Raw genomic sequence first — 21,433 nt, 5'->3', positions numbered from 1 at the left:
TAATCCCGCACGTGACCCCGCCCCGGAACGTGGCATTGTGTAATCACGTGACCCGTGCGGGAAGGGGGAAGTTGGCCGTTGAGCGAGGAATAGTGGGGGGGAGGGGGGCTGCGTACGCGACGGAGCGGGGTGCGAAGATGGCGGACGAGGAGGCCGAGCAGGACAGCAGCAACAGTAGTAGCAGCCGTCTCGGGGCCGAGCGCGGCCTCCTGGAGATGCAGCGGCTGAAGGAGCGGCTGCTGTCGCTGGAGACGGCGCTGAAGGAGAGCGATGAGGCAGGCGTAGAAGCGGCCACTGAGTACTGTCAGCAGCTCTGCCAGGTCAGGACGGGCCGAGGGGCCTCCGGGGCGGGAAGGTCTCCCCTTGCGCCAAAAGGAAAGTGCCGTGAAGCCTGCCGGGCCGCGCACCCGGGCCCGTCTGCTCTTCATTGAAACCGCCGCGAAGGCAGGCAGGCAGGCGGGTGGCCCGCCCCCCTCGCGGCCCTAGAATCCCCTCCCCCCGGCTGCCTTCAGAATAGCCTCCCCCCGCCCCCATCGCCCGCCGCCGCCGCCGCCGTCCTCTGCAGCCCTGGGCTGTCGCGCGCTCTGCTCCGTTCGCCCCTTTGTTGTGCTGGTGCCGCCTCGGCTCCGGAGGGGCCTTTGTCTGCTGTGGGCGACGATCAGTTCAGATCCCTGGGCCGCAGCGCGAACGCGGGGAGGGGAGGGGAGGGGTGGGGACAGTGGTGCTGAAGTGGGTGGGGAGTGTTAGGGGCAGGTCTCCCTCCTGAGTCTCGGGGCCCCACGTTATTTGCGCTCCGCCTGAGAGGATAAGGTTTCGCTCTGTTGCCGTGACTGTGTAGTCCCTGTACTTTGCACAGAAGGGTAGCTTGCACTTGCCTCCTAAGGGAGACCGAGGAGGCACAGTAAGGCCTGCCATGAAACTCCCATCGTCCCCTATTCATAACACTCTGCTGATCCGGTAATCTAGCTTCCGGAGTATCCTTGTGTGTCTATTGTTTTGGCTGGCTGGCGCTCTGAACTTGGAACCGCCCTTAAATCCTGCCAATTAACTCACCTTACTTAATTTTGGCCCGTTTTTGCATACCCTACAGTATGTTCCTCCTTCAGTTCAAACAGTTATAAAGAAGAGATGCACCCATGGCTGTTGAAATGCTTTATAACAAAACTGTACACAGTCTCAAATATCGATTTGCAAATGGGTAGTTAGCTGCCAATCAACATTAGTTGTCTTAATCATTGCAAGAATTCCAGCTGCCTTATATTTCCATATGTGTACTGGACAGGAAAAGCTTATAAAGGCATCTGGTTCGTTACAAATTGAATAAGATTTTTAACATTTGCAGCCTGTTTTTCTTCCATGGTGAAACTTCTTTAGCATGGTTCACCCGAGTGACAGTTTACTTCAGATTTAAGAAGCACTTCTGTCATTGAAGGCAATATCAGAATAGTAGTAAATATCTTTAATTTATGCTAAAAAATTATTTGAGTCAGTGCTTCAAGACTTTTTGCTGATCAAATTGTACACTATTTGTACATGTTTACATCTTCCTTGTATTTTAAGCATTGCAGAATGTAAGCAACTTCTGTTATAATTTCACTGCTTTTTCCTTACAATTGATGATCTCTGAAACAATATGGAGAAATCTAATTTCATCAACTTACAAGAAAGTTGTATGCCTGTTGGTAAGCAGAACATAAATAAAAACAAGGAATCAGCATTGAATACCATGATTCAGAATGCTAAATGCAAGCTTTTGCTAGAATGGATCTGTATTGTACACAATGGCTTAGAAAATGGAAATTAATTTCCAATAAACAGTTTGTAGATTTAGCCTTTTAGCTGACATAATTTGAAGAAATGGTATCCTTGTAGTACACCAGCAGTTATTTTGTTGGTGGAGAATTTGCAATTCTGGAAATCAACTTAATTGAAATCCAGAATTTTAACTGTGATAGATGATCATATATCTGAAGATTGTAGAAATGTCTCTGAAAGATTCTGTCAGGAAGTAATGTATTGATTCTCTTTGTTCATTGTTTTTGTAGTCAGTTTCACTAAATATCATAATAACTGCAAAGCTTTATTCTAGGAATCTTATGGCTCACTGAACAATATATGGATTGTGAGTTGGAGTATTTAGCAGACACCCTCTGCAATGTCAGTGGATTCCCATACTCTAAGAAAACTGGGTAGCATTAGCCATGATGCAATGTCTTTTTTGAAACAGCACAGTAGTTACTACCAAAGAAAAATTCCCCCTCAAAACATGTAGGTTATTATAGAGGTAGAGTACATGTTTTACAACATTTTCAATGGTAAATCCTGAAGTATAGAATTATAATATATTGAAGGGAATATGCAATCCAATCTTTGTGCATCTTTACTTAAATGTAAGTCTCACTGAGGTTAGTGGAACTTCCAAGTCTCTATGTCAAACTTGCCAATCTCTAGGTCTGTAGATCTGGTATTACAGTTGATCCTGAAAAAAACACAAACACTGTTTTGGAGGATGAACTCTATGGCATTGTACCTTGTTGAGGTCCCTCCCTTTATTATATATTTATATACTGCCCTCAGATAATCTTCATTGTAAAGAAGCTCAGGTAAAGTGTTTGTTTCATGTTCAGATGTGTCACAAGTTTTGTACAACTTCTATGCCTCGGAATACCCTAGACCAGCAGTTCTCAAGCTCCACCGCTCTGCGACCCCTACAGCTGGGGCAGAAGCATGCGCGCGCATGTGCGCATGCGCACGTGCACATGCTGCTGCCACTTCTGCTGTAGGTTTTGTGGAGCGGTGGCCAGAGCAGTGGCAGTATGGCACTGGCTGCGCCACCTTGGTGAGCTCCGAGGTGGTGCAGAGGAGGTTAGCACCATGCTGCCGTCAGGACCCCTCGAGGTCACAATCCCCGGGTTGAGAACCGCTGGCCTAGACAAACAGTATTTTGTATTACTGGTGTAATGTAATACAGAGAAGTTCAAGAATACTGTAGTTGTAGAATTCTGCTAATGTCATGGAATTCTGTTAATATTACACATTTTGGTTTCATTTGTGGAAGAGCTCCAGTGATACCATCACCACTGCATCTGGGACTGTCCCCATCCAGTCCATTTTGCTGCATAGCACGTCTTCAGCAACGAGTAGCTATTTCCCAGGAGACTTCTTGCAGAGTGCACTGCTCTTTTGATGCCCATTGGGACTTGTTATGCCTGTTCAATTTATATTAAACAGATTATGTTAACCGGATGTGTTTATAAAATGTCATTTTTATTTTGACATCAGTTTCTCTCAAAACTTTTTGATTGTGAGCCCTTCGGGGACATAAGTGGTCATGTTTTAAAAGCTACTGTAAACAAAATGAAGCAGAATATAAGTCTAAATACTTATAAGTATTTAGACTAAATAAGTCTAAATAAATACTAAAAGCCTGTCATGTTTGAGAAGGATATCTTGGGTTAAAAATACAATTATAAAAGGTAAAGGTATCCCCTGTGCAAGCATCGGGTCATGTCTGACCCTTGGGGTGACGCCCTCTAGCGTTTTCATGGCAGACTCAATATGGGGTGGTTAGCCAGTGCCTTCCCCAGTCATTACCGTTTACCCCCCAACAAGCTTGGGTACTCATTTTACCGACCTCGGAAGGATGGAAGGATGAGTCAGCCTTGAACCAGCTGCTGGGATTGAACTCCCAGCACCACAAAAACCATATTCTGATGAATTAAAGGAATTTGAATTTCAAAGCCCCTCACAATATTTGTCATGGGGAGAGATTGCTATCATCTAATGGATCAGCCACTTATCAGAGGCTTGCTCACCAAACCACCCCCCTCAGAATCCCATCAATAAGCCCTGGACCTGTTTGTAGTACTATATTGTTATACTGTTATATTGTGCTGTTATTTTGGTTACAATTATTAGTTATCAGTTATACATGTTACAGACTGTTTTATGTATCGTTCTCTGTTATGATGTAAACCGCCCTGAGCCTCCGGGGAGGGCGGTATATAAGTATGATAAATAAATTAAATAAATAAATAAACAAATAAAGTCTAGTTCTAACCTTAGCAAATTTCAAGAAGACTTGCTTTGTTTCTGTTTCATAGGGTTAGTTCAATGTTTTAACTTTATCTCTTCTTCATGCATTGAGATTTATTTTAGGCCTATAATAAGTGTTTCACAAGAGCCTCTTGTGGCGCAGTGGTAAGGCAGCAGAAATGCTGTCTGAAGCTGTCTGCCCATGAGGCTGGGAGTTTAATCCCAGCAGCTGTCTCAAGGTTGACTCAGCCTTCCATCCTTCCGAGGTTGGTAAAATGAGTACCCAACTTGCTGGGGGGCAAATGGTAATGACTGGGGAAGATACTGGCAAACCACCCCATATTGAGTCTGCCATGAAAATGCTGGAGGGCGTCACCCCAAGGGTCAGACATGAATCGGTGCTTGCACAGAGGATACCTTTACCTTAAGTGTTTCACAGTGCAGTTGTCCATTTTTCACCCTGTGCACGGATGATAGTGACCCATTCTAATTTCAGGCACGCATCCCCATTCTATCTGTCCCCCCATGACCTCTGCGCATACTATTTCTGTCATTGATGATTAATACAAATAGGATCATGTATAAGCTATGATTTGCAACCCCCCTGCATAATTTGTGAGGGATTTTATTAACTATGATTAACTCTTGGGAGTGTTTGTCCTCTAAGCCAGTGGTCCCCAACCTTTTTATTACCGGGGACCACTCACCGAGGACCACTCAACGCCTTTTACTGAGGCCCAGTGGGGGGGTAGTTTACTCCTCTACTCTCAACCACTGCCCTAGCGCGCTCTGGTCGCTATGGTAATGTTTAAACATCCCTTCAAAATAAGATACAGACACGCCACAACAATGAAGTGTGTTGTAAAGGGCTGGGGGGGATGAAGTAAAGGGCCAGGGGGGGGAAGGCGTCCTTCGGGGCCCACCTCCAATTAGTCGAAGGACCACAGGTTGGGGATCGCTACTCTAAGCTGTTTCCCAAGTTGCAAAGTATGGTTTGCATAGAGCTAGCATTAATATTTGCTTCAATCCATTTTGTCTGAAGATTTATCTTGTTGGCTGTCAGGCAAATGATGAATTATAAGGCTGTGTTTGATTTTACCCTGATTTGTATGACCCAGGGTAGCTTGATCTCATCAGGTATTGGAAGCTGTGCAGGGTTGGCCTTGGTTACTATTTGGATAAGAGACCACCGAGGAAGTCCAGGGTTCTACACAGAGCTAGGCAGTGACAAACCACTAAGTGTCTCTTGCCCTGAAAACAGAGTTTGTCAAAAATCTGTGACTTGATTGTATTTGCCACCATTGTTTGACTGTGACCTCTGTAAACTGTGAGGAAGAAAGCACAATAAACTTTACAATAAGGAATTACAGAACCATCTGTAATCTCTAATCTCTAACCATTAATAAAGCCAGTAAAGGGTGCTGGGAGGAGCTGGGACTCACTGCCTGTGACTCACCAATCAGGTTGACTGCCCTGACTCCCCCATTCCTGATTGGCCGTCCATGCAATGAGCAGCCAATCAAGAAGGATGTCCCATACCTGGCCTCCTCCTCCTCCAACTAATTCCATTTGGATGAAGTTCTAGCTGGCTAAACAGGAGCTGCGAGGGAGGGTAGAGGCCTGGGACTGTGGGCTGGAGGGGGAAGGGAGCCCCTGCCAAAGCTCCCACCACCCTGAGCAACTCGAGCTGTAACCTTGCGAGGCCTTGGTAGAGCTGCTGGTGCAGCAGGAGGAGAAACAGGCTGCCCCCAGTGCTTTCCCCCCACCCCAAAAAGGCAAACACTGTCCCATATCCAAAGAATTGCATTACTAGTTCTGGATGTCAAAGAAATCTTTGAAATTACATATCTCAGATAGCAATCCCTGTGCTATGTGTAAAGCCTTTTTAAAACAAGGAGTTTCATAAACAGTTTGTAATGTGCAGTGGGCTGCTATTAGGTAGAGAACAAATCTACTAAGCCTGCCTAAACTCTTGGTGCATGAAGGGTAGCTCTTTACGAGGGATCACTGCTCTCTGTCTACTACATAGGAATCTGTTGTTGGAAATATGAAGGCAATAGTCCTTTGGCTGGTCCTGAGTTTAGTAAAGTCAAAACCATAAGCCTTATCTTTGTCTTCCTTATGGCATTCTGATTCCAGAGGTTAAGGTTGGAAAATATAAGAGGTCCACGCTTTCCAAATGAAAATTCTTTGAAGTTTGGATGAATGAAAACTGAGTTGTGGTTCACTCTGCACAAAATGTACAAAATGCATGGATGTAGATAAGCTTTGGAAATGAGATCTGTAAAACCTGTATACAGAATACTTGTGCCTGATTTTGAGTCCCAAAACTGGTAGCTTAATGAAAAAAGACCCTGAAGGCCTCCAAGTCATGTAATGTTAAAAGTTATAATAGGCGTTATTCATGTGAAGTACCCTTAATGTAGTTGTTATATGTCATTCTATTAAAAACAAATTAGTACCCAGAATAATGAAGATATTTAACAGATTCAAGGATGATACAGGAATAACAAGTCAAGTTTATAAGGTTAGTATTTGTTTAGATCCAACTCTGGGATGAAGGAAATATATATGTCAGAAACTAATGGATAGATGCATTCCCAGTTGTAGAACACCCAGAGTAATTAACTGACTCTGTCACTACACTCCATCTATATCCCCCCAATCACAGAAATAGCCCCACAGCATCCCCTTTCCTGAAGTACCGTGACTGGTTGTACAGAGTTATGTCCCCTATCCTCAGACCAGAGAAATACATTCTAATCTCCCATTCCAAAGTACATTAAATTCTAGTATTAATTATGTTACATTACAATCTACTATTCAATTCTGTTATTCTAAATAAAATAAAATGAAGAGAACATGTGGCCCTTCTGGGGTATTGTTGGGAATGCAGATATAAGGGTTGAATGAGGTTAGGATATCTAGTGAGATAAGAAACCAATATCCCTGTTGAGTCCTGGGGATTCCATTGTTTTGAATGTTGTAATAACTTGCAACATAGCAATATACCTTTCCAGCATGTTCTTGAAGTTCCTTTGTAATAAAACAGCTACTTTGATGTCACCAATTTAATGTCCTGGAAGGTTGAAGTTCTCTTACAGTTTTTTCAGTCTTGTGATTCTTATGTCTGTTTAACCTTCGTCAGTGTGTTTGACCTATGTCAGCCTTTCTCAACTTTTTACCATTGAGAAACCCCCTGAAACATTCTTCAGGCTTACAGAAAACCAGAAGTTGTGCAAATCATGCAGATTATGGTTGGGAAGCATAGCTGTATACATGCCCGCCTGGACTGGAGGGCTGTCTGTTTGCAAGAAAAGGCTTGCTCCCCAGTACTTGTGAAAGGGAACTGTCACTAGCCAGTAGCAGTTGTATTTCGCTAATGGTGTGTTGAACTGTTTTGAGTTGGGAGTTGAAGGTGACCAGTAGGGGTGTTCTGTTATTGTGTCTTTTGGTCACACAAAAAGCTAATCAAACTATTTAATAAAACTATTATTCCATGACATTGTATCTGAGGAAGTTTGCATGCACATGAAAGCTCATACCTTGAATAAAATTTTGTTGGTCTTAAAGATGCCATTGGACTCTTAAGTTTGTTCTGCTGCTGCAAACTATATGGCTATCCACTTGAATTAATAAAACTATGTTGGCCATTGAAGTGCCACTGGACTCAAACTTTGTTCTGCTGCTTCTGACCAGCATGGCTACCCACCTGAATCTATTAAAAACAACATTGGCTCAGTACAAGAACGAAATATAGTGTATTTATTAAAAACAAGAGTCTGCAGTTGCATTATAATTACCATTGTTAACAATATCTTGACCAAGAAACGAATGCAAATGCAGAAGGATGTTCATCATGTATGCATTGTCTGTCTTACCACCTCCAACTAGGAGATGGGTTGCTTGGAAATCTGGACATCAACTACAACAGAGATGTGGAACTGCTAATGGGGAAACTATTAATATCTGGTACTGCAGCCTCCACTTTTGTGCAGAGTTATATCACTCACCATGAGTAAAAGAAATCAAACTTTGTCCCACCCTGCAGGGACAAACTAAAATTTCATATTTTGGTGCTAATTTGTGGATGGATAAATCATTCAGTAACTAAAGCAGCCTCAACTGTACCCTGGTTTGATATATGAATTGCCAACATCAAAACCAAAGCTGGTGCTTTTATTCAATAAATTTTTCCCAAAACATTTTCCATTCCTGGTGGCAACCACAATATTGTCAAATATTCTATGCAATTAACTCTGGAATAAATGGCAGCCTATCATTCATTTGAAATGTGGTGTTGGAGGAGAGTTTTATAGTTACTATGGACTGTCAAAAAGACAAGTAGATTCTAGATCAAATCAAGTCTGAACTCTCTCTTTCTAGAAGCTAAAATGACTAAAAACTAAGGTTATCATACTTTGATCACATATGAGAAAACAGAATTTATTGGAAAAACATTAATGCTAGAAAAAGTTGAAGGCAGGCAGAATAGAGGAAGAAGATCCAGCATGAGATTGATTAACTCAATAAGGAAACCATGGCTCTAGGTTTACAAGACCTGAGCAATTTGATAACAAAAAAATGCTTTGGATGTTATTATTTAATAAGGCTGTCATCAGAAATTACTCGAGGGCATTTCATTTTAGCGTTTGGCCAGATCATGAAAAGTTAATATTCACTGGAAAGGAGAATAATGCCAAGAAAATTTGAAGGTCGTTGTTGAAGGCCCAAGATGAGACAGATTGACTCAATAAGAAAGCCATAGCCATCAATTAAAAAAAACCTGAGTAAGACTGTTAATGATGGGATGTTTTGGAGGTAAATTCATAAGATCACCATAAGTCAGAAGCTACATCATGGCATGTAACCTTATTTGAGTATGTTATGGGCTCATCTGATGAGGAGTCAGAAGAGATCAGTCCTTGTTTCCATCCCTGTAGAAATCATGGTAATGAGTTTTTTCCCTTAGAGGAGGATTGGGGGGGGGGGGGTCCTCAGGAGCTACTTTCTTCTCCAACTTAAGGGTCATGGTATTTCCTGGCACATCTGATGTCAATGAACACTAGGTTTTGAAGGAAGCATGAATCATAGAAACTGTCATCTCAGGAACAGTTGAGAGGCACCATGGCCACTGGGCAGAGCATCTGCCTCAATCCCCACAGCTCCAGTTAAAGGATCTTGCTGTAGGTGATGGGAAAGACCTCTGCCTAAGATCCTGGAGAGCTGCTGTCAGTCTGAATAGATAATACTGAGAGCCAGCTTGGTATACTGGTTAAGAGTGGCAGTTTCTAATCTGGAGATTCCCTACTCCTCCACATGAACTCGGCTGAATGACCTTGGACTAGTCACAGTCCTGATAGAGCTGTTCTCACCGAGCAGTCCTGTCAGAGCTCTCTCAACCTCACCTATCTCACAGGGTATCTGTTGTGGGGAGAGGCAGGGAAGGCGATCGCAAGCCACATTGAGACTCCTATAGGTAGTGAAAAGCGGGATATAAAAAACAATTATTTTGTGATGGATCAAGGTCCAGTTCAGTATAAGGCAGCCTTGTGACACAAACTGATCAAAGGCCCAAGTGTGGAGGCTACTTCTGAGTCTGCTGTGTTTGTTTTTTAAACAGAGATCCTTGTAGTGATAGTGTTTAAGCTAAGGTAAAGGTAAAGGTATCCCCTGTGCAAGCACCGAGTCATGTCTGACCCTTGGGGTGACGCCCTCTAGCGTTTTCATGGCAGACTCAATACGGGGTGGTTTGCCAGTGCCTTCCCCAGTCATGACCGTTTACCCCCCAGCAAGCTGGGTACTCATTTTACCGACCTCGGAAGGATGGAAGGCTGAGTCAACCTTGAGCCGGCTGCTGGGATTGAACTCCCAGCCTTATGGGCAAAGCTTTCAGACGGCTGCCTTACCACTCTGCGCCACAAGAGGCTCATGTGTTTAAGCTAGGAAAGCCTATATTTTTGGATCTAGGCAGGTTTTCTCTTAGACTTAAGTTCATATAATCTATTGTGGCGTAGTTGTAATAAACAGCTTTGCATAGGCAACAAACTGTCCTTTGACCCATCAGGCTTTGGGCTGGACTGCAGTCCAAACCTTGTGATAGTGTGTTCCGGTGATCAAGGGTGACCAGATATGGACCAATTCACATAGCCATTTTGACTGCTGATTCAACTTTCCCATTATGCTGGGGATATGCAGGAGGGGATGCCTGGCAGTCGCATTTCCATATATAAACTGATATAAATTGAGGTCCATTATCCGAAAATACAGTATCAACTATTCTGTAGCAGGCAAAATGGCTCTTAAGCTTCCAAATAGCTATCTGCATTCTGACAATGTAAACAGATCATCTACTTTTCCCCATTGCCAGCTAGATATCTCATGGGTGTATAGTCCCCTTTTGCTGTCTGTCTTTAAGATATTTACACATCTCAACTGTTGCTCCATGGCAGTCTTAAGTGGGTGTTCAGCCAAACTAGTATACACATTCTCTTGCTCTTCTCAGACAGCTCTACACTTCCCCTGAGTGTAGAGTGTATCCATTTTATTATGTCCAGTTACAGAGGCTCAGGAGGTAATAGGTCTATTACCCTTAAAAGAAATCTCATCTTGGTTATCTAGGTTCATCTCTTATGGGGAAATATGGTGCAGCCCCTCCTGCTAGCTTGTTCTCTGCAGGTCCCCCTGCAAGGATAATCTGTTTACCTTTGTGGTGACAGTTGTCTTCAGCTGTGGTCTCTTGTATTGCCTGTAAGTGGGGGCATAGAGGTACTACAGCATATTTATTGACTCTTATGTCTTTCTCCACTCAGCCTTTACTAGACTTAGTGAGGTAAGCTCTGCTAAAGGTGTCTGCCATGACCTGATTTTTCCTGGGGTGGTACTGAATGAGCATATCATAATTCTGTAGTCTCAGCAACATCTGCTGAAGCCACTTATGAAACACTCAAAATGTTTTTCCACATAATGGTTTCTATAGACATATGGTCTGACTGGACATGCACTGTCTGGCCAAATGTGAGCTGATTGAAGCATTCCATTCCATCCAAAAGTTCTCTTTCAGTCTGCATTTCTTTCAGTTTCTGAGTGATTCAATGATGAATGCAGTTGGCTGCTGATTTTGTGACAGGACAGCTCCTAGTCCTGACCTAGTTATATCACACTGTTCGCAGTAATCCGCTAGCCCCCTGCAAAACTTTTCAGGTAGTTAACCATTCCCAAGAGTCTTTGAACGTTTCACATCCACTGGCCTTGGCATCTCTTTAATGGCTTCCACTTTTCCAGAGTCAATTTCTGACACCTCTGCTGTCATGAGGTGTCCAGTACAAGGCAGCCTGAAATTATCAGTGTTTAGTCTCTGCACTGCTCCAAGAAGAGGTGCAACTTTTTGTCATGAGCTCTTATTGCTTTCTATATTCCCTTCTTCCATTATTTGCAATTACTTGCATACTTTGAATATTCTCCAGTTCCCGATTCAGTGTCCCATGGAACAGTTCTGGAACAGGCCATAAGGTGCTGTAAATGTAGTCAAACAGCTTGACTCAGTGTCCAGTTTTGTGTGTCAGATTCCATTCTTTACATCAAACACTGAGAAAACATATTCAGCATAGAATCTCATCAGTAGCTATCTATTTATTTATCATTGTATGGCAGAGTTACACACAGGAAGCATATAATAAAATTAAATATGTATCCAAGTAGGTATAGCATGCAGACATATTGGATAATCCCTCTAAATACTAATATCTAAGCTTTCAGTCCATTCAGTCACAGCTGGGAAGAGTGCAGAGAGCTCCATCACATCTTCCTGGAAAGTATGACACTCACATTCCTGTGACAGATGGAAAATAGTTTGCAGGCTGCACCACAATCCCACTCAGAACGTGTGTAATTTCCATCTTTGTGCTTCATTGTCAAAATCCTTTTTGTTATACTTAATGCTTGCTTGGAGAGTACTTTGTGATTTACTTTTGGTTGTCTGCTGCTCTTTAATGTCAAAGTCTTCATGCCTCAAAACATTTCTTTTGTGGGTTAGGAGATTTAATATCATTTATCTTGAATTTTGTGTAAAACTAAATGTTCCTGTTGAAAGCTGCTTTTTCTCTTTTGTTTAAGGGTCTTGTTTTCTGAGGACATTAATATATCAAAAAAACTCTTTAAGTGTTGACAGATTTTACCAAAGGGTATTTGGATCTAAGAGTCTGCACTAACCACATGCTACTTCATACACACATGAATAGCTAACAAGAGTCATGGGGCAGACAGGACATATTATAGCCTGCAGATTAAGTTATCCTTGTCATTTATATCCCATTTAGAGTATGTCTGTCCAGATTGCATAGCTTCAAAAATTAAAAACAAGTACCTTAAGACAATTCTTGGAGTTTTTTCTATCCTTGCAGCGGGACGTCTGTACAGTCCATAGTGCCATACTCCTCCCATTGGCCAGCAGATAGAGCTGCCCTCCAAAGGCAAATGTATGCTTGGTTACATAATGTAAACATCTTAAAATGTTGTACTCCTTTTTCATCCACCATCACAAAATATGAGAAGCAGCTGTAGAAACAAGTGCAAGAGGGGACGTTCCTAGATGCTACTTCATTAAAAAAAAACAAAAAACAGTTCAGCCGATTCCCTTCAGATTTGCTACAGTAGGTCAGACAACAGACCTTTTTGTTTATTTACCATGTTTCTGTACCACTCCCAAAACAGTTTACGATCTTTAAAAAATGCATTAAAATGCCAAAAGAAAATTACAGAGTCTTAAATCAGCATCCAATACATGTAATTAAAATCAGTGCTCCCCAACCTTTTTATCACCGGGGACCGGTCAATGCTTGACAATTTTACTGAGGCCCGGGGAGGGTAGTCTTTTGCCGAAGGATGTCACCGCCGCCACATGAGCCCCTGCTCCACTTGCTTTCCCGCCGGTGCCCCTGACTTCCCACCACCCACTGGGGCATGCTGCCAGCAGCAGCTGTACAGTGCCACACCAAGGGGAAGCCCCAGCCATGGTGGCCGCTGGAGAGCACCAAAGGTGAGCCGACGTCAAACTGGCAGGGCAGCCCCTGAGGCAGCAGCCGGGGAGGAGGACGAGGAGGAACTGCGGCCCGGTACCAAATGATCCACGGATCGGTCCCGGTCCCTGGACCAGGGGTTGGGGACCACTGGTTAAAATAACAGCAGTCAAACATCAAATCAGGATCAGGACCAGTTCCAAAAGCTTTGGAGACTATAAATGTCTTTCTCTCCCAAAATGGGCAAGTGAGGAACCTCTGGAGCAAGTACTGAAAAGCTTTCTTTTTGGTGGATGTCAGTCTCTTACCCACATACTTACGAGTTTTGAGCTTCATGAGAAGATCTCAGCAGGTGTGGGGAGGGAGTGACACACAGGAGTTGAGATCTTCAAGAATATTCTAGGCCAAAGCCTTTTAGCACTAGTATCTTGAATTGTACAGCTAATGCAGTTACTGTAGCACTGGTATAATGTTTTTTTTTCTCCTGTAAGGAGACTTGTGGCAGCATTTTTAATAGCTTTGGTTTCCTGTCTTCCATGGAGTGCCTTCTACTAGTCTTTTCTGCATGTCATCAAGGCATATATGTATATGGGAGTATTATATTATATTTTAGTAGGAAAAGCAACTGTTGAATGAGTTTAGCTTAGCCCAGTAAATTGCAACCTTACCATGAGAGCCACCTGATGTTCTAATACCAAGGCTAATTCTGGAGAACTCTTAAGCTCTGAAACACTGTGACTTTCCGCTTTGGTGAGAGTATAATCTCGAGAATGTGGATTTCCTCTTGTGATCAGTTAATCAGATCATCCACTATCATCATCATCTCTAACTTACCTGGATTGATCTCCAGTTTATTACCCTCACCCAGTTTTCCCATTCAACCGCTTCAGTTTCAGAGAGAAGGGAGCTGTCATCAGCATACAAGCAATGCAATATCACACTCCCAGATGATGTTGCCTTGTTGATCCATCAAGGGTAGTGCTGTCTACTCAGCCTGGCAGTAGCCCTCAGGCAAAGATATTTCACATCACCTGCCACCTAGATATTTTAGTGGAGATGCTGGGGATTGAACCTAGGACTTTCTGCATGCAAAGGAGAGACTCGCCCACTGAGCCACAGCCCTTCCTCAAATTTCCAGATGACCCTTGAGAAATTTTTATGTAAATGTTAAACAGCATGGAAGCAAAACTGAACTCTTTAGTCTCCTAATACCTTTCCGGGATCTATCTCCAAGAACAGGAACAATTGCAAAGCAGTGCCTCCCAGTCATAATCTTGTCTTCTAGAACAGATAGTTATGCCCAGCATTTAATCTCCCGATCAAGAAGAGCAAAGTTCAGATAGGACATAATGGCCTAGAGTAATTTGTGTATCTTTTCAGTATTCTCAGGTTAATTGAATCAAAATTGTTCCAAGTAATTATGACTAGCAGAATCTGAGATACATTCTTATACAAATCTTAATTAATTATTTTATTTATTATTAAATTTCTATACCACCACTCTCAGCCCAACCGGCTCATTTTATAAATTTATAAAAATATATAGAACTATTAAAAACCAATACAATCAATACAGTTGATGGTGGCAACTATCAATCCTCTAGTCTCCCCAGCGGAGCTTCAACTCATCTGCCTGTAATTGTTATGTCCCAATAGGTGATCCCAGGCAATGTTATCCTAGGGGGGTACCGATTACAAAAAGAAAGGGAGGGACCCAATCTTACTACCCTGGTCCCTGGCCGGCCTCAGCCAAATGCCTGGTGGAAGAGCTCCGTCTTTCAGGCTCTTTGGAACCCTGAGAGCTCCATCGGGGCCCTCAGTTCTTCTGGGAGCTCATTCCACCAGGCAGGTCGAACCCAGGCACACTTCCTGAGGGGCTGGGACAACTAGCAAATCCATACCCGCAGAGCGAAGAACCCTGTGGGGCTCATAAGGAGATAAGCGGTCCTGCAGATAGGTAGGACCAGGCCATGTATAGCCTTAAAGGTCAAAACCAATACCTTGAACTTGATCCGAAAGCTAACAGGCAACCAATGATATGTTATCAAAGTTAAAGCAAACAATAGTGATTTTTCTCTCCAATGGATTTTGAAAGGGTTTTTCAGCAGGCTGAAGATGGTTTTGTTTGAGCATCCATTGGCATCACTCTAAAAAGGTATTCTGGAAGTTATTACTGTAGTGTCAAGGTGTGGTTTGCTTCTTGAATTGGAGGAGGAAAAACTGATTGAGGAAAGGAGTAGTTTATGGATCACCTCTAGTGATAGCAACTGCTGTGAGTACAAAGAAAGAATAGAGAGGGGAAAGCCTGATGACAGCAAAGCTTGTACTTCCTCCTCCTGCCATTGATAGGTCTCATAGGCTTCCCAACTAACCCTGTTTTAGAAATGCTTCTTAAGCAAGGGACTGCATAATTTGGCTGTTCTACAAGTACAAATGATGTTTCTGTGTCTGGTTGGAACAATCTGCAAACCAAAGTACTGGGCATTGAGAACCAGTTTGGTGTAGTGGTTAGGAGTGCGGACTTCTTATCTGGCATGCCGGGTTCGATTCTGCGCTCCCCCACATGCAACCAGCTGGGTGACCTTGGGCTCACCACGGCACTGATAAAACTGTTCTGACCGAGCAGTGATATCAGGGCTCTCTCAGCCTCACCCACCTCACAGGGTGTCTGTTGTGGGGAGAGGAATGGGAAGGCGACTGTAAGCCGCTTTGAGCCTCCTTCGGGTAGGGAAAAGCGGCATATAAGAACCAACTCTTCTTCTTCTTCTTCTTCTATTGTAGCTCTTTGCTTGTATTGTTTGTGACAACTCCCAGAAGTCATAGCTAGACTTCATAGTTGCTTAACCTCATATATGAGAAGAAATGTCTGGAGTTGCTATGTGTAGGGTAGTGCTCACAATTCTGTATACAGTATTACAGTTGTGATTGAGGACAGAAATTACGTAAATTATTTGAATATCTTTTTGCTGATGGGGAGAAGAATCATTTTGCAGGTTCCGGAAATGTTAGATATGTTGTGCTGAGTACTTTGTGGATGTGCTAGTAGAAATCTATTAATTAACCGCCCTGAGACCTATTGGGAGAAGGACGGTCTAAAAATTAAATAATAATAATAATAAAAAAAAATAATTAATGAAGTAGGAAAATAGTAGTTAATTATTATTACCAACACTATTTGTGATCCATATTTTTTCCTAAATAGACACTTCTTGAATATGCAGAAAAGTGGAAGACATCTGAAGATCCCTCGCCCTTACTGGAGGTGTACACAGAGGCCATTCACAGTTTTGTTAAAGCACAACCTTACCTTACCTCTGAGTGTGGGAATGTAGCTGTTGTGCTTGAACGCTTAGCTCTGTAAGTATATTTTGTTAGTTTTTGCTGTATAAGTTTTTTTTAATTGCTTGATTTTTTTATTAGTGGTAAATACTTTTTCTCCCTCTGAATCAGGAAGACATCTTGGTGAGTGCTTCCCACCTCTCTTGGAGGGAGGCAGGACAAGTTGAACTTCCTGTCTCCCAGTGGGGAGTGCCTTTCTCTAGTCTTCTTCTTGCCTCGAGAGGGAGAACAGCTAGACTAGGGATCTCTCTACTCCTTTTTCCCTCTCAAATTCCAAACCTACATTTATTCCCTCTCTGCCTATTCTGCCCTTATTCTTCAGCCTTCTCCCTTTGGTTCCTTTACCAGCTCACCCTTTTCTTTCTTCTGATATCTAATAGAGAGCACAGGAGAAGGTGCACAGCAGTTCCTGCGCTCTAGAGGGTCTGGCAGCCAGTTTAGGTACCGCTGCCAACTGTAGGGGGTGCGCCAATATCTTTTTGTCCAAGGATGAACAATGAGTGCCTTTAGTCCCCGATGGGCCAGCAGAGGCCAGGGATGCTTCGGGAGAGGGAGGGGAAACAGTGGGACAGCCTGAGCGGAACTACAGGAGCAGGGTACGTGATATAAAGGAAAATAGATCACCAAAAATCCATACCATGATCTCAAGCGGGCTGATTTAGTGGCTGATTTACACACAGCTTTCCTACTTAGTGTGGTGTTGTCAGTGTGGTGTTGTGTTGTCAACTAACTGAAATCCCCTTTGAACCCATCAGGTCCATTTCCCTGCCCTGTTTGAACATGATGACATTTGTTTTTGGTGGCCATTACGACAGCCAAGAAGATATCTGAGATAGGGGCCCAAAGGTAAAGGTATCCCCTGTGCAAGCACCGAGTCATGTCTGACCCTTGGGGTGATGCTCTCTAGCGTTTTCATGGCAGACTCAATACGTTGTGGTTTGCCAGTGCCTTCCCCAGTCATTACCGTTTACCCCCCAGCAAGCTGGGTACTCATTTTACCGACCTCGGAAGGATGGAAGGCTGAGTCAACCTTGAGCTGGCTGTTGGGATCGAACTCCCAGCCTCATGGTCAGAGCTTCAGTCAGCATGCTGGCTGCCTTACCACCCTGAGCCACAAGAGGCTCTTGATAGGGGCCCTATTGGTTAACAAAAACCTATGTATATTTTATAGAGACAAGGTTGTTTTAAAATTAGTCCCTTTTTTTAGGCCCAAAGCTGAGCTTAGTTTTCCCTCATTCCAGTATTGGCTGAAGAAAAACTGGCACAAACCGGACGTATGCAGGGTGCTAAAAGTATACTTAGAACCAAAGATGCCAGGAAATCTGAGAGTATCTCCACCAAATACTAACAAGGCTATGTTCCAGGCTCCTATCAGGAGCGGCCTATGGTTCTGCATCATTGAGGCTTCCCAAGGAAGGCCAGTGTCCCAGCAGTTCTCTGGCCAATGCTGCCCTTGCCAAGAGGGCCTCAGTTGAGGAGGTCTGAAAAGCTGTCATGTGGGCAACACTGTTGGCATTTGTATGGCATTACAAAATTGATGCCTTGGCATACAATAGTGCAGCATCTGATAGACCCTGGTATGGCGTACTCACTCTTATAAAGGGACCGCTTTTGTAAGTCCCACCAAGATGTCCTCCTGACTCAGAGGGAGAACGACCATTAATTAACCTAGTCTCAAAGTCATAAATACTTCTTGTGTTACCTTCAGTTTTTTCTTCTTCCTTGTTGATGTTAGTATTGTTTTCAGCATAATAGTGAATCTTCTTATAGTTAGCTCTCAGAGTATCCAGACTGGAGGAGGGTGCTTCCCACTGGGAGACAGGACGTTCAGTTTGTCCTGCCTTTCTTTAAGAAAGGTGGGAAACACCCACCAAGATGTTCTCCTGGCATCAAAGGAGAAGGACCCTTCTTGGTGAGTCACCAGCAGTCGTTCTGGATAAATAATCAGAGCCTGAGTTTCTGTTTACATTATAAGCTACTGACCTGTTAGCTTTGCTTGCTTTTTTCAGAAGCTGTGCTGAACTTTTGCTCTGTTTGCCTCTTGAGCTGCCTGAAAATCAATGGAAAGAATTTCAGTCCTTTATACAGGTGAGAGATTTTTTTGTTTGTTTTTACTTACTTACTTACTTACTTACTTACTTACTTACTTACTTTTACCTCGCCATTCCCCAAAAGGGTTCAAGGTGGCTTACAATAAAGATTAAAATACAAAGGAATTAGTTATATTACTGTTTAAAATCTAAAATTTAGTTTTAAAACTCAGTTAGTCCAAATGCAAAAACCTATGGCCTCCTTGATTATAAAATATTAAGAGAAGAGAAGATACGATGGATTTCTCCTTGGGCCATACGGAATACTTATGATGTTGCCTGCGGGTGGACTTTCTAACAGGATTTTTATATCGCTGGGTTATGGCTGACTCAAGGATGTACACAAATTAGATTAAAAACAGTTAGGTTAAACAATATCTCTTTGTAAACCATCTAACGTCCTACAGTAATACAGCTATTCTCTAATGTTTCAGTCTATTCTTCTCCTTGGGTTTTGTTTAATGTTGAGGATTTCACCAAAAATGTTTGGTTAGAACCATCTCAAGAAAATTGAATGGAAAGTGGAGAGACTGCAGGTAAAAAGTGATGGGGACCAAAATTATGTCACACATCTGTCTAAAACAATAAAATCAGAGTCCAGTAGCACCTTTAAGACCAACAAAGATTTATTCAAGGCGTGAGTGAGCTTTCGAGTGCAAGCACCCTTCGTCAGACTATGATCTTCTTACATGACTGGGAATATATAGCAAAAATAAGTTCTGTTACATTGTGTCACAGCCTAATACAGCCAATGATAATCCTTTGTCAAAACAGCCAATCAATCCCCTAGAATTCAGTGTACTTTATAAAGAGAAACCAAAATGTTGCTATTAGAGATCAAAGGCTATCACCTCTCCATATGTTGCTTGCTCCATACAACAACATTCCTTTCTTTACTTTAAATGAGACATTCCTTTCTTTACTTTAAAACAGAATCCCTGTTGTATAGGCCTGAGTAACAGTTTTCAACTTTATCATGCTCTCTCCTCTGCCCCATCATAATTTTTTCATGCACTCTGATAGGGGGGTATGTGTTTGAGGGGGTATGGGAAAAAGGAGCTATAAAGACTAAGCAGCATTACCCTGTTCAAAAAGGCAAGATCATCTATATGTGAATTCACCTTCAAGATGTCTTCTGTTTTTCTCTTTGCTTAACAGTACTCACTAGTGATTCCAGACTGAAACACTGTTGTTATCCATAGAAGCATTCCTACATATATTCTTTAATAGCCGAGAGTTGTAACTTTATACAATTTAACATAACATATACTTAGTCGGTAACTACAGTGTTAGTTTTGTTTTCCCAGATGTCTCATACAAAGTTGATGGAGAATGGCAGCTGTCAGTTACATTGTTTAGATCTTCTTACCCAAGAAAATGGGATATGGAACAATCCAGTTCTTTGCAGTATTCTTTCCCAAGAACCAGTGGATCAAGAAAAAGGTAAGTTGCACCGTTAGCAGGAAAGGGGGGGCATTACTATAATGTGGAAAATCATCTAAACTTCAAATTTCTATGAAATGTGGTCACGAAATAAGCAATCTTACCATTGGTCAACTACCTCTTTTCATGTTCAAACATACAAAATCTGTTTGTTGCTATAGGAGAATTATGACTAGATGAGTTATAGTCTGTATACTGGATAAGATATATTCAATATACTCACATTGTTTGGTACATCCTCAATCCAGGCGTTGGATTCTGGGGGAATTGAGAAGGAGCACACTGAATTGCAAATATATAAATCTTGCTGTGTAGAAGGGTTATCAATTGCATCAATTTTTGGGGTGACTTATTTCATTTACATTTGTCCTTAGAGATCTAAGAAGGCTCCCTGTCTGATGTGAACTCAGAAGTGATGCTACAAATATTTAATTGTTGCTTGCCTTAGATGATTTCAGCATAAATACTAAGGCTAAATCAAAAGCAATTAAAGGGAGTAGGGGAATTAATAGCTATTTAGTTCATGCCCCCACTGAAGGTTGATGGTTAGTTGGATAAAGCTAGGACACTTGTTGATGGGAGGTATCGGTGGCTTCCTTCCATCTGACAGAATGTCACGTAAACTTGAACCCGTAGTTGCTGGGTTTTGTCCAAACTATACTAATCTAAGGGCTGCCGTGGGGACAGGGAAAAGGGTAACATCCTTCATCTGTCAGCACTGCCCATTTTATTCCTCCTTCCCTACTAGTCTTCATGGGATCCCATTGCCTCAGGGTCATAAAGGACTTTTTGGGAAAGGGAAATACCGAATGAATATTGAATCCAACCCCATTTCTTCCATTTCTCCCCATATAACTGTTTCTTTACTATAGGTTATATAGTTATTTTGGAAAGAATCTATAAACTGCTTTTACCCCTAATTAAATCTATTTATGATGAGAAATACAAAAATATAGGTGAAGGTAAGAGAAATGAAATTTCTAGAAATATTGAAACCATATATCAAAATACCAGGTAAAAGTACTCGCACCTTATCTAACCCCAGAAAACCTAGCCAGAGTGATCTGTGTGACTGTCACCTCTAGGCTGGATTACAGCAACTCGTTCTATGCAGACCTTCCTCCTGACCTTGACCTGGAAACTGCAATTGATCCAGCCTCTCCCCAGGGAAGGTGACTGGGGGAGTGGGGAAAAGGGTGGCGTGGCGGTGGGCGACTGGCGAGGGCGCAGGCAGTGTGGAGGTGGTGTGGTTTTTAGTGTCCCGGTAGGGCCGTCCGGGGAGAAGGGTGGTGTAGCGGCGAGCGAGTGGAAAGGGCGGTGGTGTTGTGGCAGCGGGGGGGTTGTTGGCGCATGGGAAAACCCCCTCCCCGGGCAAGGTGGCGTCATGGGTGTAGTGAAAGAAGCAGGCCTGCCGCGTCTTTGATGTGGCGGTCCTGCTTCTTTCGCAGGGGCCGGCCCTGTGGCAGTACGCGGCTCCCCGGGCGGCACCCCCCTCCCCAGCCAAGGTCG

General features: G+C 42.9%; 1 protein-coding gene across 2 annotated transcripts in view; it reads left to right on the top strand.

Moving 5' to 3' along the window:
• The first annotated feature begins 78 nt into the window (after positions 1-78).
• Positions 79-21,433, top strand: part of ZNF292 (zinc finger protein 292) — a 65,737-nt gene continuing 44,382 nt past the window's right edge. The window contains exons 1-4 of one of the 2 annotated variants that reach the window (XM_077304977.1): positions 79-320; positions 16,255-16,409; positions 18,401-18,479; positions 19,789-19,924. In XM_077304977.1, the coding sequence (XP_077161092.1) occupies positions 138-320; positions 16,255-16,409; positions 18,401-18,479; positions 19,789-19,924 (553 nt within the window). In that variant the 5' untranslated portion in view covers positions 79-137. Of the gene's footprint in view, positions 321-16,254; positions 16,410-17,146; positions 17,238-18,400; positions 18,480-19,788; positions 19,925-21,433 lie in introns of those variants that run through there. The other variant, XM_077304987.1, reaches the window with a different exon arrangement.

Source organism: Paroedura picta, chromosome 1 (genome assembly GCF_049243985.1).
Source record: "Paroedura picta isolate Pp20150507F chromosome 1, Ppicta_v3.0, whole genome shotgun sequence".
NCBI lineage: Eukaryota > Metazoa > Chordata > Lepidosauria > Squamata > Gekkonidae > Paroedura > Paroedura picta.
The sequence above is the reverse complement of the archived record's forward strand: the minus strand, read 5'-3'. Positions and strand labels throughout refer to the sequence as shown.